The 19,172-nt window shown below is 40.8% G+C and overlaps 2 protein-coding genes across 3 annotated transcripts in view; one reads left to right on the top strand and one right to left on the bottom strand.

Moving 5' to 3' along the window:
- Positions 1-7,761: 7,761 nt before the first annotated feature.
- Positions 7,762-13,037, top strand: ric3a (RIC3 acetylcholine receptor chaperone a). Its single transcript, XM_086175089.1, has 6 exons — positions 7,762-7,959; positions 8,886-9,103; positions 9,223-9,298; positions 11,052-11,148; positions 11,874-12,028; positions 12,108-13,037. The coding sequence occupies exons 1-6, from the start codon at positions 7,842-7,844 to the stop codon at positions 12,842-12,844; spliced, it is 1,401 nt and encodes a 466-aa protein (XP_086031215.1). The 5' UTR covers positions 7,762-7,841; the 3' UTR covers positions 12,845-13,037.
- A 4,016-nt stretch (positions 13,038-17,053) lies between these two features.
- The window catches only part of tub (TUB bipartite transcription factor), a 40,235-nt gene continuing 38,116 nt past the window's right edge, over positions 17,054-19,172 (bottom strand). For both annotated transcript variants that reach the window (XM_086175241.1, XM_086175240.1), the window contains exon 12: positions 17,054-18,808. In XM_086175241.1, the coding sequence (XP_086031367.1) occupies positions 18,675-18,808 (134 nt within the window). In that variant the 3' untranslated portion in view covers positions 17,054-18,674. The remainder of the gene's footprint in view (positions 18,809-19,172) is intronic.

The raw sequence follows: 19,172 nt of genomic DNA, 5'->3' as shown, positions 1-19,172 counted from the left end.
GTATTTAATCAGAAATTAAGCACAATGCATTCAATGCATACTGCAGATAACCTCACCAAGGTAAAATATCCAAAACAGCAAGCTGGAGGATGGTCAAAATGTAATTAGCCACTGCAGTCAATGAGGTGTTGAAAACCTTGAAATACTTGATTTTAGATAGTTGTTGAGATGGCTTTGGCCTCCATTAATGAAAAAGGGGGTTCTGCGAATGTGGACTTTCGAGCTGCGACCAGCGGCCCTCCCCGAAGAGCCTTGAGACAACCAACATGAAAAGTGTGGTGCACCTATGCATGCCTTTGGCATTTAAATCTCACAGAGACCGAGGTAATGGCTCACGCCATCAGGAGATGTCCTATTAAACACGAGGCTAGCATGTAAGACTTGACTCTTGAGACTAACTAGGGGTTGACGACCAGACTTGTTGCCACCCCTGTAGTACCTGGTGTCAGACATCTGTCTGCACCGAACGAGACCATGTCAGAACGGGGGTTGGATTCATCCGACCGTCAGCGATGACGATGACTTTCTCCTCAAGGGCAGGGAGAAGGGAACGTCAGTCATCGCAAGCGCATTGAAAAGTAGATGCAGAGGGAAGAGGGTTGCGGGATCTTTTGCACGCATCACCTTATATCAGAGTATATAGTCCGAGAGAAGGCTTTTTGAATGGTGAGATATTACAGTCAAGATTATGATAGATAACTTCAGTTTGTCCATCGGTAGGGGGCTGATGGGAAGGGGGCATTAGCTATGGCATAAAGTGCCGCCCTTTGAACAGGAGATTTCCAAGGGTGAAGGTAAAGTGGAAACCACAGTGCAAAGCCACTTCTGGCACTTTTCATGGTACAGGGGAGCTGGTGCTGAAGCACAACTTTTGGGGAATCGGCCAATAACGTCAAGCCAAGTCAATTTTATGTATAGAGTGCCGAATCCCAACACAGTTGCTCATGACACTTCACATGTAGAATAAGACCACACTCTTTAAAGGTACCGACAGAGACCCAACATTGTCCCATGTTAAAAGCACTTGGGGCCGGCAGGAAGAAATGACAGCTACAGGGTAGAAACGAGGCTGAGGAGAGGTCGGGAAGGACGGGACAAGGCGCACAAGTCATCACTGAGTATGTAACAAGTGGAAACTGCATGGACACTGACAGTTGTGGAAGGAGGTCAGAATTGGACATCCTTTGGGCCCACGTTTGGAGAAGGAAGCCAATGGGATGACCTACTGTACTGACAGAGCTCAGGAGGAATGCACAGATAGTTTGGGAGGGAGCCTCATCCATAATCTGACAGGTTTGGTAAAGCATTATTTACTTTATCTGTCAGCCTCCTGCTAATCGAGAGGACAACAATACAGGTGACAGGATTTGGGGTTTCGAGATGGGTGAAAACTGTCTTTGAAGAGCATTAAGGATTCTCTGAGCCTAGATAATAGGAAATGGGAAAAATAAACATTGCAGTGAATAGATCCCACTTAGCTTGTCTGCCACCGAGTCTTTCAGCTGATCTGAGATACCGATTCTTTTGCGAGGCACAAGGCTGCAATTCTTGATCTCAAAGTGAACTGTGGGAGAGGATCGCACCAATACCGATGTCAGAGGCATTCATTGTAACCACGAGATGTAGAAGGGGATCCGGCAGGATGAACGAGGTATCGGGGGTAAAGCTCTTTTTAAGCCTTGGAAAGGCTGCCTCAGCCTGAGGATTCCAGGAGAACTGACACTGCAGGGCAGGCAATGGGGCAGGGAAAAAAAAAAAAAAAAACTGAAGTCACACACAAACTTTAAAAAGTTTGTAAACTCCAGAATATTTTGAAATTATGTTCTTGTTGGGGTACTAGACAACTTATCACTGCATGAACCCTTTCAGGGGCTTTCTTACATGATAGTGGTGCTGTCATGAAACAGTCTCTACTTTTAAAAATAACTGTTTTCCTGCGGAGTTGACCGACATGACTGATGTGTATTCTATGATATTATAGAGGTACATGAAACATATAATTTGAAACAACGTTCACAAACCCCTAATGGTGTCAGGCATTTCAGTTGGCACTACTAGCTGTTCGGAATGGCTATCAGTGGGGTGGCTAGGGGGGTCCCCTTTCCCACATACTTAATTCTTACTAGGTGTTGAGCTTTTTAAGGGATGGAGATCGGATGATAATAACTGTCAAGCCCGAGTCCAAATAGTTCTTCATCACTCACAGCTCAGAGGACTTCCAGGCACCCCTGAGGAGAAGAGGAGCTGCATAGCAGGTTAATAAGAGAGTTTCAGGGCCAATGAGGAGAAACTGCTCTGGCTTTGGCCTTGCTGAAGACCTCCTCTAAATCCGCCTAGCGGTCCAGGGAGTCTGGGGTAATCAGTTTCAGGCGCCAAGACCTAGAAACAACCCCGATTCTGGGAATTCTCCGTGACCTGCGTTTCAGTGTGAACATCAGTGAAGGTGAGTGTTACCATGGAGAGCGTCATGCGTGGCTCTCAGCCCGGCCAAGGAGTCTGGAGCCGTGAGCTTATGGATGAACCGTGAAGAGAGGAACATACAGAACCTAGTGAGGACAAATATATACATCCCTGATGTTAAGAGGTGGAGTCATTTTCAGTCCTTTGACCAAAAAAAGATCAATTTCTTGAGAACTTGTCCAAAAGTCTGTGCGTCCTGGTTGAATCACTGGCCACTTGCTTCCATGAGTGGTGGGCGTGTTTACATAGGTCTCCTGTGCATAGGGGTGTACAGAGGTGTAGGGAGCTGATCGTTTCGGGGATTTTCACTTCCCCAGACGTTAAAAAAAGAGCTTGCCACCTTTCTCACGGGTGACCCATGAAATCGTCCTACGGGGATTCAGCCATTGTATCACATTTTGTCGCCGAGTAAAGGGAAATCACAGCAGCCGACTAAGTTGGACAATCTAAAGGGCAAAATACCGTCTCAGAGCGTTGATCAAGAAGATTCAGAGACAGTAAAATACAATTCTTGAATTCTGCTCAAACACAGAACCAAATGGCATCATCGAAAACCTTCCTCGTACCCCGAGGGAGTGAAATGAGACACCGAGCTGCCCCGTAATGTGGAGAAACTGTCTGGAAGACCTGGAGAAGGGTCTTTTTTTATATCTTATCACTCCATTTGAGAGAATCTGTAACACTGCGATTCTGATTTTTTTGTACCAAAAGACCTTCCTGCGACCATCTATCAACATATATGTGAGTAAATCACCGAAAATTCCTTTGTGTGCAAAGTCTTTCTTTGATAAGTTTCGGTGTTAACTTCTGATATGATTTGACCTGTATTAATATCTCACTGTTTGACCATGTGAAATGAGACAGTCCAGTGAGGGGTTTAGCGAGAGATTAAAGTTTTGTATTTTACCCCCGTAGTCATTAAAGTAAACATTTGACCTTTTTCTCCACGGGCCACTTATCTTTAAAATACTGGGATAGCAAACTATCCTTTTTCGACCGACAAACCACAAAAAGCATTTTGCCCGAGAACAATATCCTCCTCAGAAATAACCGTCCTGCATGATCCGACAACACATCTCTTCCCTCTGTCGGCGCTGCATCGGTAGCCTTGCTGTAATGTTGTTTTCCAAGCGGATAAACAGCAAAGAATAACCGACCGTCATTCACTCACTCCATTTCTAAAACACATCCAATTCTAATAGAGGTATTGCATGGTGGGTTAGTCAGAGCACCAACTTTGTAGATTGGGCGTATTAGAACACACATGTGGCTAACTTGATTAGATTGGATTTTACATGTCACTGCTTTCCAGAGTTCCATCCTATGAAAGTTCTTGGTAAGTGTGAAACATAATGACAATAGCTGTTGTGTATAACTGTCTGAATATTTTTATTTTGCTTTGTATTGCAGCGGTTTGATCGCTGGTTTCTCCCATCTGGGTGTCATCTTCAGGAAAAGATATCCCGAAATGCTCCCGATGGTCTGGTTAATGCCTTATATTGTGTGTGTGTGTGTGTATGTGTGTGTGTGTGTGTGTGTGTGTGTGCGTGTGGGTGAATGCAGTCTAGTGTCAAAGCACTTTGAAACCGCAAGGTGTGAAAGTGCTATACAAGTGGAGACCAATTCCCATTTACAAGGCAAACGCCTCGAAAACGCTGGATTTTGTCGTAATCACAGCACTAATAAAGGAAAAATAAGTCTTGGGTGTAAATTGGCTCTGTCACAATTGCATCAAAATAATTCAGAATAAGGAGGGAGTGTGATCATCCTCCATTACTTTACTCCAAGATATATGTAGCGGTGTGACCGAGTGATGTATAGACCTGGCCAAGACTGGCGTAGTCTGCAACAAAAGATCAATGCAATTACTGTTAGGTAATAATCTTTTAGTCTCAAAGTGAAGATACATTTATGAGCTTTCTACCATTCTCATTTGTCTACCGGACAAAGTTACGAGGCGTTGCGACCAGCGGGCAACCCCCTCTCTTCCAGGCAAGCATACTCTCTGTGTGAAGATAATTGTTGTGAAATGTCTTGAAAACTTCGGCCCCTCTATCACCCGTTTTTCAATTCATCCACTCAAAATATGTAAGAATCAGTACGTGTTATCTCCGAGGTCGATTATCTCCCAGAATTTGTGAACCAGTGTAATTAGATCCCTTCACAGATGGACTTCACTGCTGCAGAGAGAGAAAGCATTGTCTGATTGCAGCAGGTACATTTGCTATATTAGAATTCAGAAAATTACATTGATTAAATACAAATATTGGTATGGTGGTAAGTACTGGCGGACCATTCATCATTGGGCACTGTTAATTTTAGGAATGAAAATATGTTATATCCAACAAAAATGGTCTACAGTCATGTGATTTTGCAACTAAAAGGTAACAGGTATCATGTTATCGTCATTGTTAGATGATTGTGTTCGCGTTCACCAATGATTTACTTAATTAATTTCTGCCTAAACTGATTTAGTTTTGAAGGACACATAGATATAAAAAATTCAAATTATTTACCGGTGTAAACGTTTGATATTTGACGTTTACATCGCTCCGTGTGTTTGTTTTGTAGCAACGCAGCATTGTGTTGTGAGGATGTTTGCACGCTGGAGGCTCTGTTTGATCGGGACTTTGAAAAAAACAATCACCTTAGTAGGTTACTTTAACGTGAACAACACAATCATACACTAGTGACTGCTAGGTTAGGCCCCACATCCAACCCCAGCAACTCTGACTACATCGGCATTGAAGAAAATGAATAAATTAGTGAATCAATGAATTATCAATAGTGGAACAACACTGCACGGTTGTCTGCAGAGCCTAAAAAATGTTCACATTTTGTTTTACAAATGCTATACCTTCTCATATGTAAATATACATTCACACCTTCATTGAAGACTATGGATTGCCAAGAGGTTTGAATAAAAGAGGGACTAGTTATATGTCGCTATATGATGCGAAAATGAAAGGATGAATGGTTGTATGTCTCTACATGTCTCTATATTTGAGCATTTTTCTCATGAATAAATGAATAAAAACTTTCTAATGAATAAAAGCTAAATGAAGTTACCAAAAGTAACTGTGCAGTTTGTCAAACATGGTACTATTAGTGGTGTTAAACCATTACATTTTGCAAACTTTTGATCAGATTAGAATGAGATAGTTATCATTTATATCAACTCTATTAAATTAAAACTGATGACAACAAACACGGTGCAATCAATCCTTTTAAAACCCCTTGCTGAAGGTATTATATTTCCTCGCAATCAACTAAAGAGCCTTTTTGATCCCAACAGCCAACATGGAATCTGTTGGCATGGAAAGTAACAATAATACCTGGAAGCCGTGAACGTCCGACATATCACATTTCGTGACGACCGATTGAATAGATGTCGGGATATAGCATGAGTGCTGATGACAAGTCAGTCAGTCTAATTGAAGTCAGGATTATTTAATCTTAACTATTGACCCACGATGCAAATTTTTTCCAATGCGTGTCAGCGGCGACTTCAGGCTTGTGTTTAGTTTTGTATTTGTAAAGGTCAAATCGGTGACGGTACAGTGATGAAAAGTCCAGCACGCTCAAATCCAAAGCCCCTTTGTCCAGTGGGGAAGGGGGGGATTGGTCCTCCCTGCACCTGCAAGTGTTCTCCCAGGGTTCTCCGGTTGATGTCTACGGTGCCAATAGGAACAAATAAAAACTAAGAAAAGGTTTAAGCTTGTTTGAAGACTCCAAATTTTCCGTAAATGTTAACTAACAACTAACCCCTCGCCCTTCCCCATACTCACCTGGGAGAGACCCCCACCCCCAATGTGGAATGTCAAATTCAGTATTCTTGAAATTTCCTCTTGTTGATGAAATTTATAGAAAATACAAGTTAGGAATTGACTATAATATACAAAGTGATTGGGCAAATTTCAATTTTGCCACGTTTTATTTTGTTTTTTTCTTTTGCAGTAATGAACCAATCACTCGACCCGTTCTCTATGTTAATGTTTTTTATTTGAAGCCGCAACTGGATGGTCCTCGTACACATAATATCAATTCTGTATCCTGACCCCTTCTTTCTTTCTGAAGGTTTACTTCACTGATCAGTATTTCAAAAGGAAAAAGGCTCCAGGCCCTCGATAAGTATTCTGTGAAAGATGCAGGTGGAGTTAACATGTCTGCCGCGGTTTTCACTAATAAATCCCCTGGGTCCCCCCTTTTAGGCCTTCGTAGACGTCCGCTTGCGTCAATGCTCGAACCTGACAGCCGCATCCTTAGAACGGAAAAGTAAGAAAAGAACTTATTGAAGATTAACTCCTGAAAAATTTGATTTCATTCAATTGGTTGATACTAATGCTCCAATTTTCAACCTTTACTCCATGACAGGATGTGTGACTGAAGAATCCCCCAAACTGATTTGGCACAGGACAATCCAATATCCAACACTGACTCTGTGACTTTCATGAAATAGAGTTTGCGACAATATCCAACTAAAATGCACCAGTCAATAATGCCGCGGTAACTTTCACCTCCCGGCTAGTATGTTCATAATGGTTGTTCGGTTAGAGGCTTGGAAGATGAGGAGTTAATAGTCAATCGTGGCTAAGAGTCCTCTGGAAATTCTTCCTATTTGTTTATGACCAACCAATAAATCCTGTTAATTACCAAACTGTGTTATTTCCTCTTCGGGTAGCCGAGTAAGGACTTCCTCCTGTGGATGCTCTCAATCACAAAGGCTGATTCTGCACTGCCATCTCCTGGCAGCTGATGTTGAGTACAGGCCGGGGTTGTATAATGGGGGTTGAGAGGTCATTTGCTGCATTTAAGTGCTCTCATGTAAATCTGTATTCTGAAAATCATTACTCTTACAAAACCTTTTGTTTGGATTATTCGGTTACTTTTTTTTTCGACTCTTGTTCACTGTGGAGACCACATGTGAAATACTGAATGGGACTCCGACTTTTGATGTAAATTCACGTCTATTACAAATTGTTGGGGTATGTAACACTGTAATAAATGTTGTCATGTGGTTGTGAAGTAAATTGGAGTCCTAACCTAGATAAAAAAAAGGAGCTTCATCAACATAACCAAAGAGACATCTACGTAATTTTTATATACATAAATTCAGCCTCGCTTTCTTACTTTTTATTTTTTAATCGATTACTTAATTCACCGCATCAAAGGTCATCTGTCCGAATTTTAACCATTTCCCATTCGAACAGCTGATTCTCCCTGGTGGGATTTGTCAGAATATTTCATCCAGCCCCTGAAGCCACCCCATCTAATCCCATCTAATCTGAAAAGGCACGTCACAAGATGAGAGATGACATCTGTGGCTGCGAGCTGCGCCGTTCGTTTGAATTAACGCACCGCTGTCGCTTTTCCGAGACAAAATGTCGATCACCACCTGCCAGAAGGTTACTCTCATATCCTGCTCTGTTCTCTGCGTTTCTCTGTTCTTGCCCAAAATGCTATTACCCAGAGGAAAAAAGGAGATGGGGCCGCCTAAGGGTAAGGGGATTTATCCGATCATCATGCGTCCACTATCTCAACCGCGCTCCGTCATTAGTGTGTTTCACTGCTGCTGCTGCTGTTGTTGTTGTTGTCGCCAGATGCTGCCCTGAAATGTCGCGCCAGGTTCAAAGGCCCCATCACAGCACTGTGTTACGTGTCATGCAGATAACAAGGAGTAAATTAAAGAGCGATGAATTGAATATTTGCATGGCTTCTACCATATCGACACGAACTGAAATATGCATGCAACATCTGGCATGTATTCTATATTTTATGGATTTATTGAAATCTCTCTCAATGAAAATGTGTTGCTGACGCCTTCTCTACAATGCCCTGTCAACATATATACTCTATATACATATAAACCATATATACATATATACATATATACATTCCCTGACTTTTACGTCTTTGCTGAAATTCCTCTGAAGTTCCCATGGTGATGAGCCTGTACCATTGTCTTTTCAAACAGGATCAAATCCGATTGAATCTTGGTCGGAATAAACCGATGACGTGCATATTTTGTGTGATAGTTCAAAAAAATATTGATTTTCAGCTCATTATAAATGTACTTTAATGATTCAAAATCATTCAAAAGCACGAGACCGTGATGCCCGCTTTGCATTTTCCAGGCTGGATTATTTATCAAATAAGCTTCTGTGTGTCGTCACATTCTTAACATTATCGCCAAAGTCAGTTTTTTTCAGTTGTGTCAGAAAACGCAAAAAACGGAACTATATGTTGAATAAGGGGTTGATTTAGGCAGAAAAAAAATGACTCGGCGCTTATCTTAAGAAGCTGACGATACATTCATTTATGACTTGAAATAAGGGAATGAGACGATCGTCAGAGAACTATTGGAACAATTGAGTGACGGGTTTGGCGGGATCACATTTCCTGATGTCGATGTTGTTCTTCTCCAGTCGGACCTGGATTTTACTTACCTGCTATCCACCACGTGTCCTTGCCGGAGGACCCGAGTCAGTGGGGTGTGGACACACCGCCATCCCTCACGCCCAGTGTTGAGAATGCGGCCAAAGTGAAAGGCTTCGGACGAGGCAGGAAATACAACCTGATGGCTCAAGTGATACCAATATATGGATTTGGGATTCTTCTGTACATCTTCTACATAATCTATAAGGTTATTCATATCTTAAATCCATTAACTGATGTTATAACATGAAATAAATTTCTTTATTCTGACAAAAGAAATAATATTTTTGCTCAGATGTTAAACTGTAATAGTGGCAATTTTCACAGCTGACCTGCAGAGGGAAGGCCCCTCACACCCGGAAACACACCACAACAACCGTAGCTCGTGTGGAGAAGAGAATTTGTGAGTATAGCATGCAAATTAGAAACACATGTATGTTAAATGAATAGATAAACAAATAAACAAATAATATTTTTACAGTAAACTTTAATAGTCCGACTGCATCATATTATATTATATTATATCATATTGTATTGTATTATATTATATTATATTATATTATATTATATTATATTATATTATATTATATTATATTATATTATATCATATTGTATTGTATTGTATTGTATTGTATTGTATTGTATTATATTATATTATATTATATTATATTATATTATATTATATTATATTATATTATATTATATTGATGACTTTTATGCTTGGTTGGACAGTAAGGAGGGAGAGAATGATCTACAAAGGTTTGCAAAAAAGAGAAATAACAATGGGAAGGTTGTACAACAGGTCTGGGTGATTAAGGATAGGAAGGGAAATGTATTGACAGACGCTAGAAGAGTGATGGGAAGATGGAAAGAGTACTTTGAAGAGCTGATGAATGTGGAAAATGACAGCGGGGCAAGGGTAGAAGACGTGACTATTGTAGACTACAAAGCAGAGATTAGTAAAAGTGAAGTGAGGAAGGCGTTGAAGAGAATGAAGAATGAAAAGGCAGTGGGTCTCGATGATATATCTGTGGAGGTGTGGAAGTGTTTATGAAAGGTAGCATTACAGTTTCTGACTAGTTTATTCAACGGGATCTTAGAGAGTGAGAAGATGCCTGAAGAATGATGACAAAGTGTGATGGTGCCCATTTTTAAGAACAAGGGGGATGTGCAGAATTGCGGAAACTTTAGAGGGATGAAGTTGATGAGCCATACAACGAAGTTATGGGAAAGAGTAGTGGAAACTAGACTAGAAGACTATCAGCCAGAATGAAAGGAAAGGTGTACAAGACAGTGGTGAGACCAACGATGCTGTAAGGCCTAAAAACAGTGCCAATGACAAAAAGACAGGAGGCAGAGTTAGAGGCCACAGATATGAAAATGCTAAGGTTCTCTTTGAGAGTGACCAGGTTGGATAGGAACAAGAATGAGTCCATCAGAGGGACAGCTCATGTTAGATATTTTGGAGAGAAGGTCAGAGAAGCCAGCCTGAGATTGTTAGGTCATGTACAAAGGAGGAATAGTGAATATATTGGTGGACGGATGCTGGAATTTGAGCTGCCAGGCAGGAGGTCTGGAGGAAGACCAAGGAGAAGATTTATGGATGTAGTGAGAGAGGGTATGAAGGTAGTTGATGTGAGAGAGGAAGATACAGAGAATGGGGTTAGATGGGGAAGGTTGATTCGCTGTGGCGACCCTTGAAGGGAAAAGCCAAAAGGAGAAGAAGATATTATATTATATTATATTATATTATATTATATTATATTATATTATATTATATTATATTATATTATATTATATTATATTATATTATATCATATTATATTATATCATATTATATTATATTATATACGGTAAGATAAGATAAGATAAGATAAGATAAGATAAGATAAGATAAGATAAGATAAGATAAGATAGACTTTATTAATCCCTCAGCAAGGAAATTAATTTGCTGCAGCTGCAAATATGATAATAGATTAAAAAAAAAATGCAAGTAATGATTCAGATACAATGGAACAATTGAACAACAGAAAAAAAAAATGGAAAATCATAAACAGAATGAGCTGCATTATATTTGAATTTACATGTATATATCATTTCAGTGCTCTTCTTTTAGTTGATTTTTTTTTTTTTGTTGTGATTTACCTGCTTCATAGTAACTGATGAGGAAGTTGCAAGGCTCCAGGAGAGACTGCTTCAGACAGAAAGAATGATTGAGAGGATTGGCTCCGGAAACCGCCTGGGCGCTGGGAGGTAATGAGAGAATTATAAATTAATTATTAATTCATTAATTCATTAATTCATTCATTAATTACCTCATTCATTATCTATACCGCCGCACCCAGGGTGGCGAGGTGGCCGAAGCCTATCCCAGCTGTCATTGGGTGAAAGGCTGGGTTCACCCTTGACAGGGTCAATCACAGGGCCCCATGTAGAGCCATACAAACATTCACTCCTTCATTCATATATCATGCAGAGATATTATTACTAGAGATCGGAATCGAACCAGAAACCGTCATGCAGTGTAAGCACTGGCACTGAGCCATCATGGCGCTCATATAAATAAAAGTGTTGTTCATTTTTATAGTTTTTTCATGAATACATAAAAATGAATTCAAAATTTATTAAGTAATTGAAAAAAAAAATCTGGAAACTTTTTTACCACCAGTGATAAAAGCACTGAACCTTAGAAAGAATCTGCCATGGACATTAAAAGAAGTCAGAAAGATACAGTTGAAATGTTTTTGCTGAATTCGCAAATGTCCGCAGGCCTTACAAAAGGCCACGTTGAGAATGAGAATACGAAACCGAGAAAAAAAGTGCTCTAGCTGCGAGGCTGTTGAAAATGTTAATATCACATTCTGGCAAATGATATTAAAAACTATAAATCCAGTCCTGGATAAGGATCTATTGCAGCTATGCGACTATTAATGTGACTATAGCGACAAGCAGAAAAACACTCCTGCTCTGCTCCCCAGCGGCAGACGGAGGAAGAGCAAAACGTCAACAAAGCGGGAGGAGAAACTACTCCGGCAACTTCGACAAATCACGCAGCTGATGCAAGAGGGCCGGCCGGAGGGGGCTTCCCCGGAGATGGAGGCCGAGGAAGTCTCTTATGGCGTGGACTGGGAGGGTACGTGTCGGACCCGGACGTCGCTCTTAAACCCCCTCGTTGTTACTGGCCCACATCTTTGGTGTGAATGTTTTCACAGGTTACCCAGAGGAGACCTACCCGGATTATGATGAGAACATCGAGAAATATGAATTTGACGCGGAAATCCTCCGGGTGCCCACCAATCAGCCCACTGCCGAGGCCCTGGCTGAGAGGATGGTGCAGGAGGAGGAGGAGGTTTCAGCAAGGAAGCTCTCCATTGTGCAGGAGGTGGATGAGGAAGAAGAGGAGGAGGAGGAGGAGAGTGTGGAGGATGAAACGGAGGAGGATGAGAGAGAAGAAGAAGAGGATGAGGAGGAAGAGGAGGAGGAGGAAGTTGAAGCGGAGAAAAGACTCTTGCTGAGTCCGTCTTCCTCTCAGGTCGAGGGGAAGCAGGAGAGACTGGGTTTGGAAGTGAGCGCCGAGATGGAGTGGCACAAAGGGGGGAAGAGGCAGATCACCTTCAACGAACACAAAGATGTATATCGCTATCCAAAAGAGGCGGTTGACGACAAGGGGGGAGAGGAAGACGTAGACGAAGAGGACGACGACGATGAGGAGGAGGACGACGATCGAGAGTTAGAGGCTGAGTGTGCCGAGGTGGGAGACGGGGCTGATGAAGAGGATCCCGTGATGGAGGCGGAGAGCCTGCAGTTCGGTTGCATGAGCTGCCCCGATCTGGAAGAGGACGCACGGGGTGAGGCAGAGGAGTATTTGATGTCGCCGCCTGCTGAGGGCGACACGCCGAAGGAGGTCGGGGTCAGCGGGCTGAGGATGCGAAACAGGAGGGAGACATAAGACACCCCTTTTCCCCAAAACTGCTCTTCCGTGTTTACAACCCTTGCGTGTATAGTATATAGTTTTTTACCTTTGATTATTCTATTTGTGAATCATTCAGTACATGCCTGTATTTGCGTTTGCATTTGTGGATATAAACATATATAAAGAAATACATTTAGAAGTGTTTTGAGATTTCTACCCCGTTAATAAAGTTTGGATATATGATATTCAGCGTCATCACCACACTCTTATTGTAATACATATGTGTAACGTACAGTGTATATATGTATATATATATGTATATATATATATGACTATTTATATGTACATACACATACATACCTCTATATTCACATATATATGTATGTGTGTATATACAAACCTACACTATCATTGTTATTGTTATTATTATTACTAGATACACACACACACATTCTGTATACGTATATATATATATTTATATATAGTGTTGCAAAACGGTATTTAGTCAGCCACCAATTGTGCAAGTTCTCCAACTGAAAAAGATGAGAGAGGCCTGTAATTTCTACATTTCAACTATGAGACACAGAATAGAGGGGAAAAATCCAGGAAATCACACTGTAGGATTTTTAATGAATGAATTGGTAAATTCCTCAGGAAAATAAGTACTTTGTCACCTACAAACCAGAAAGATTTCTGTCTCTCACAGACCTGTAACTTCCTCTTTAAGAGGCTCCTCTGTCCTCCACACTTTACCTGTATTAATGGCACCTGTTTGAACTGGTTATTGGTACAAAAGACACCTGTCCACAACCTCTAACAGTCACACTCCAAACTCCATGATGGCCAAAGAGCTGTCAAAGGACACCAGAAATAAATTTGTAGACCTGCACCAGGCTGGGAAGACTCAATTTGCAATAGGTAAGCAGCTTGGTGTGAAGAACTCAACTGTGGAAGCAATTATTAGAAAATGGAAGACATACAAGACCGCTGGTAATCTCCCACGATCTGGGAATCCACGAAGGATCTCACCCTGTGGGATAAAAATGATCACAAGAATGGTGAACAAAAATCCCTGAAGCACAGGGGGGGACACTTCCGAATGACCTTCAGAGAGCTGAGACCGAAGTAACAAAGGTTACCATCAGTAACACACAACGCCGCCAGGGACTCAAATCCCGCAGTGCCAGTCGTGCCCCCCTGCTGAAGCCAGTACATGTCCAGGACCACGTGAAGTTTGCTAGAGCATTTGGATGATCTAGAAGAGGACTGTGAGAATGTTATATGGTCAGATTAAACCAAAATAGAACTTTTTGGTAAAAACTGAACTGAAAGAATGCTGAGTTGCATTCAAATAACACCATACCTACTGTGAAGCGCGGCGGTGGAAACGTCATGCTTTGGAGCTGTTTTTCTGCAAGGGGAACAGGACGACTGATCCGTGAGCAGGAAAGAATGAATGGGGCCGTGTATTGTGAAATTTTGAGAGAAAACCTCCTTCCACCAGCAAGGGCATTGAAGATGTAATGTGACTGGGTCTCTCAGCATGACAATGATCCCAAACACACCGCCCGGGCAACGAAGGAGTGGCTTGGTAAGAAGGATTTTAAGGTCCCGGGGTGGCCGAGCCAGTCTCCAGATCTTAACCCCATAGACCAGGGGTGTCAAACTCATTTCTCATCCTGGGCCACGTACGGCCTAGGTAGATGTCAAGTGGGTCGGACCATTAAAATTACAGCATAGTCAGCAATAAATATCAAAATATCATGACTTTTCTCTGTTTTGGTGTAAAGACGTACAAGCACATTAGGAAAATCTTGGAATTAAATGAAAAATCCTTCACAAAACATTTCATGAAACACCTCATATTTCCTTAAACAAACGTGGAATTTACTTTTATCATTCATGTCTATGCATCGCAACTGATCCCAGTGATCGTACAAAGCCACAAAACTTATTATTAAAATATATTATTATTATTATATTATATTATTAGACATATATAAAGAAATAAATTTAGATTTCTCCCCCATTTATAAAGCTCAGACATATGATATTCAGCGTCATCACCCAGAATATCAAATAGCAACACACTCTTATTGTAATACATTTGTGTGATGTACAGTGTATATACAGTGTTATATTATTATATAATATTATTAAAAAATATATTAATACACTTATGATTAAATGAGACTTATAAAGAAAGGGATTTTTAAACCATATACACATGTGCATATAAAATCTAAATTGAATCCCTGCCTACACCTCACAAACTAAAGAGAGTGCTATTTTATTCTTCAAGTAAATGTGTAAACTTCATCCATGAAACATGCATACACATACTATACATACTGAAAATGTGTGGAGTTGCATGAACAGATGAATTCCACCATACTCTTTAGTAGTGGAGCTGGTGACTAACATTAAATTGCACATTTTCACTTGAAATTAGGAGCTGGCTTTTACCGCTGCTTCACTGATTTCTTGGCCATGAGTGAAAGTGGACTGCTGTTTTCCAGCAATTTGTTGATCTTAGCTCTTCTCAGTTGTCCTTGCAAGCTGTCATATTTTACGCTGTGATGAGTCTCATAGCGGCGCCGAATATTATATTCCTTAAATACCGAAACTTGTTGCAAACACAACAAGCACAAAGGTTTCCTGTGCGTCTCCAAGAACACTAACATTAAAATAAGTAACATCATCACTAACATTGGGTCTATTTTAGCCAATACAATATCCTGGATAAAATATAGTTTTTATCAACGTAAAGATGGGCCAATGGGAGGAGGGAAACAAATATACAATTAATAACATTAGTGAGCAGCCTGAAGCTACCCAAGGACCCATAAAACTAAATGGCAACACTATGAAAATCACATGACAGAATTTGTGTGGGTGAAAATCACCCGACGTTAGTGTTCTAGGGTTAAATAAAAAGGACGTAGTCCATTTTTCTTTGAAAATTCCAAACTCTTTTTCTACTTTTCTCTGTTTTGATAATGGCATTTTGGCTAATGAGGGTCTAGCAGGGAGGTAGAGAACAGGGTAGAAACAACGTCGTAACAAGCAGCAGGTGGCGCATTGATAACGTCTACTGATTGGTCCGTCTCAGTGATGCGGCTTGTCTACTACTCTGACCAAAATCGTGCGCCCCTAGTGGAAAATTCTGGAGTTGCATCTAATTTAAAAAATTAAATCCTTGCCTTTATGCATTTTTTCACTTTCAAATTATGGCCTGACCAAACCTCCTTGCGGGCAGGTTCTGGCCCGCAGCCCGTATGTTTGACACCCCTGCCATAGACAATCTTTCGAGGAAGTTGAAAGTCTGTGTTGCCCCAAAACATCACTGCTCTTGAGGAGATCTGCATGGAGGAATGAGCCAAAATACCAGCAACGGTGTGCGAAAGCCTTATGAAGACTTCTGTCATTGCCAACAAAGGGTATATATGACTTTCTGGAGGTTTTTTTTTTTCCATTTCCATCTCTCATAGTTCAAGTGTACCTATGATGAAAATAACAGGCCTCTCTCATCTTTTTAAATCTGAGAACTGGCACAAATGGTGGCTAACTATATATTTTTGCCCCACTGTATTTATACATACATGATACAAACAATCTTGAAATTATTCCTACCCCTGAGGTAGGAATAATTTTGGGTTTTCCTGTAAACACACACACACATATTAATGATATGTGTATATAAATATCCGCATGTATATACATAACTTTGTATGTATGTGTACACACACACATATATGTATGTGTGTGTGTGTGTGCACATACATACAGATCAGATATACACAGATACACACATATATGTACATATAGAACCCTAGTTCTAAGATGTTTCTCATGCGCTTGAGAAATTTAGCGATATTATGAACTATAAAGTATCCCCCTCTAGTGGTCAAACTGAAGAACCATTGCAGTCGTCTTCACCTGTCCGTTAAAGAGGATGAAAATGTCACAGTACGTAACGTTGACCAAGGAATATTATATATTCAAAAATCAAGCAACCCAACAGGTCGAAGAATCAAACACCCTTCTGTACACCACATACACTCTATTTTGATGAACGAGTAAATCATACAGCAGATCCATCCAAGCATGCATGTCTGTGTGTGCGTGTGTGTGTGTGTGTGTGTGTGTTCATACATATTCATGTACACATACTGTATGTATAACACAAATACTTATCTATATTTTTAAAATGTATTCGTGAAACAAAACCCCAGTATTGACAAGTTTTTTTTTTGTAATTTAGATTTTTATTCCTCTCGTCTTTCATGATAGAAGCAAAACGTCAATCACTTCACGGTAACGTCTCACACCATTTTACTGCACATCACAACGAGAAACACCGGAAAACACAGAAGGAAAGGAAAAGAGGCCTCCACTTCTCGGACGCATACGAAAAAAAAAACCATTTTTTTACAGCAAGAGTACAAACCCTTTTGGAATAGAAAGGCGAACCAATCGGGGCACAGTTGAGTACAAGAATAGCACATCTGAAAAAGACCCCCCTATAATCCACAGTAACAACATCGGTGCGATAGATTGTTCTTTGCCTTCATTCAACAATTCCAACGGTCATAAAATACAAAATACCATCGTGCTTTACTACATATGAGGAAGAGTGCTGCCCTCTATGGGGCAAGAAGAATACCATCCAGTAAAAACTGTGAGAGTAATAAACATTTACCCATGGAATCTAGAAAGTTGCCGTTGGTCGGGTGTTGAATGCACCTAGCTCTGCCTCGGAGCTAGGGGGAAGGTCACGCCGCCAACGCGTCGCCCCAAACAACATTGGAAGGAACACACCTTGGAGCCCGAGCAACATTGGTTTCATTAGTGATTAGATTTTTTATTTACTTTTTTCACGATGCTGACCATAACGACCGCACGTGTATATGTGTGTGTGTGTAGACACCGGCAAAATGTTAACGCTTTCAAAGCTCAGCTCGTCTCCCAGCCGAGGCCAAACACTGATTCCAGTCCTCGAAGGCACAAATAGACACTGTATGGGTGAATCTCATTCACGACTGGCTTCAAATCAATGTGTCCTGTACATTCATGAATACGTAGGAAACTACGGTACCTTTCGCCGTGTTGATGCACAAGTAGCTAATTTTTTTTTGTTGTTTTCACATGAATTCCCTCTGTTATCCTTTTCTGTGCTTGTACGATTGGTCAAGCTGAGACTTTTACACTGCCGCAAAGATGCGTTTCTATGGTGACCAGTTATGTGACCTAACGGTTTGATGAGTGTACCTATTTTTTTGTTTCATTTTGTTGATTTGCATGTGGAAAAAATATAAACAAACATGTAATAAATACATAAATAACAAAATAAATTATCTTGACATGCATGTTATTTTGAAGCCGGCAACTTTTTTTGAAGAAGATAAAGTACTCATGCGTGAGGAAACCATGAAACGTGTTACTTGTCCAGGCGGAACTCTTAAAACTGACAGAAATGTAGCTCAAAGTTTTCATTTACAGATAAAGAAATGTTAAATTCCTGCAACTAGTACATATATGGACATGTTGTCTTTTTTATTTTTTTTCATTTTAGCCATTATGGTACAAAATGACTATAGTTATCAAAACAAACCAAGAGGAGTTTGAAAGTGGATTACTCTTTGTGCTTGATTTCTTTCAAGACGTCACCGAGGTCCACACGCAGGCGCGCTGACACACATAAAACTTCAGGCCCCGTGAAGAGTTTTTTGATGTTGTTTTTTTTTTTTCCCAGAAAAAAATGCAGGATTTCCAGGGTACTGGATGTTTTCGGGGGGATTTCGGGGCGACCCAGGGAATGGGGCGTGAAAGTCAGACCATTTCTCCAGTGAACCCTGGCTGCAATTTATTCACATGCCAACTTACTGTCGAAGCTGGAAAGGGCTATGGCGAAGGCCTGCAGGGCGCACATTGGGTAATTATAGTCCATGGTGAAGACATCCTCGGCCACGCGACCGAACTGCATCACGATGTAGTCGGCTGCGGAGGAGAGGGGACGGTTTTAGACGAAGAACTTCAAGTAAGATCTGTCGTCCTAGCGTTGTTCAGCTTTTGAATGTTCAATGAGAAGAACACACATTGTCACGACTAAATAATCAGTCATTCAGACATTATCTTTACTGCTTGTTCTTATGTAGCATACCCCAGCTGCGAGAGGTAGGGTTCGCCCTCTCACATACATATTATTTAGAGACAAACAGCTGGTCAGTTTCTCATCACACGGCTGGGAATTTAAGGGTCCCCAGTGAACCCATGTTTTTGGCCTGAAAGGTTCTTTGTTATTAAATATTGTTATTAAATATTTCCTTGACATGAGTGATTGTCCACTTCCTGATTCGGACCA

This window comes from Fistularia commersonii, chromosome 27 (genome assembly GCF_037954325.1).
Source record: "Fistularia commersonii isolate RoL2024-O1a breed Wild chromosome 27, RoL_Fcom_v1.0, whole genome shotgun sequence".
NCBI classification, from domain to species: Eukaryota; Metazoa; Chordata; class Actinopteri; order Syngnathiformes; family Fistulariidae; genus Fistularia; species Fistularia commersonii.
This window is presented reverse-complemented; position numbering and strand designations above follow the sequence as displayed.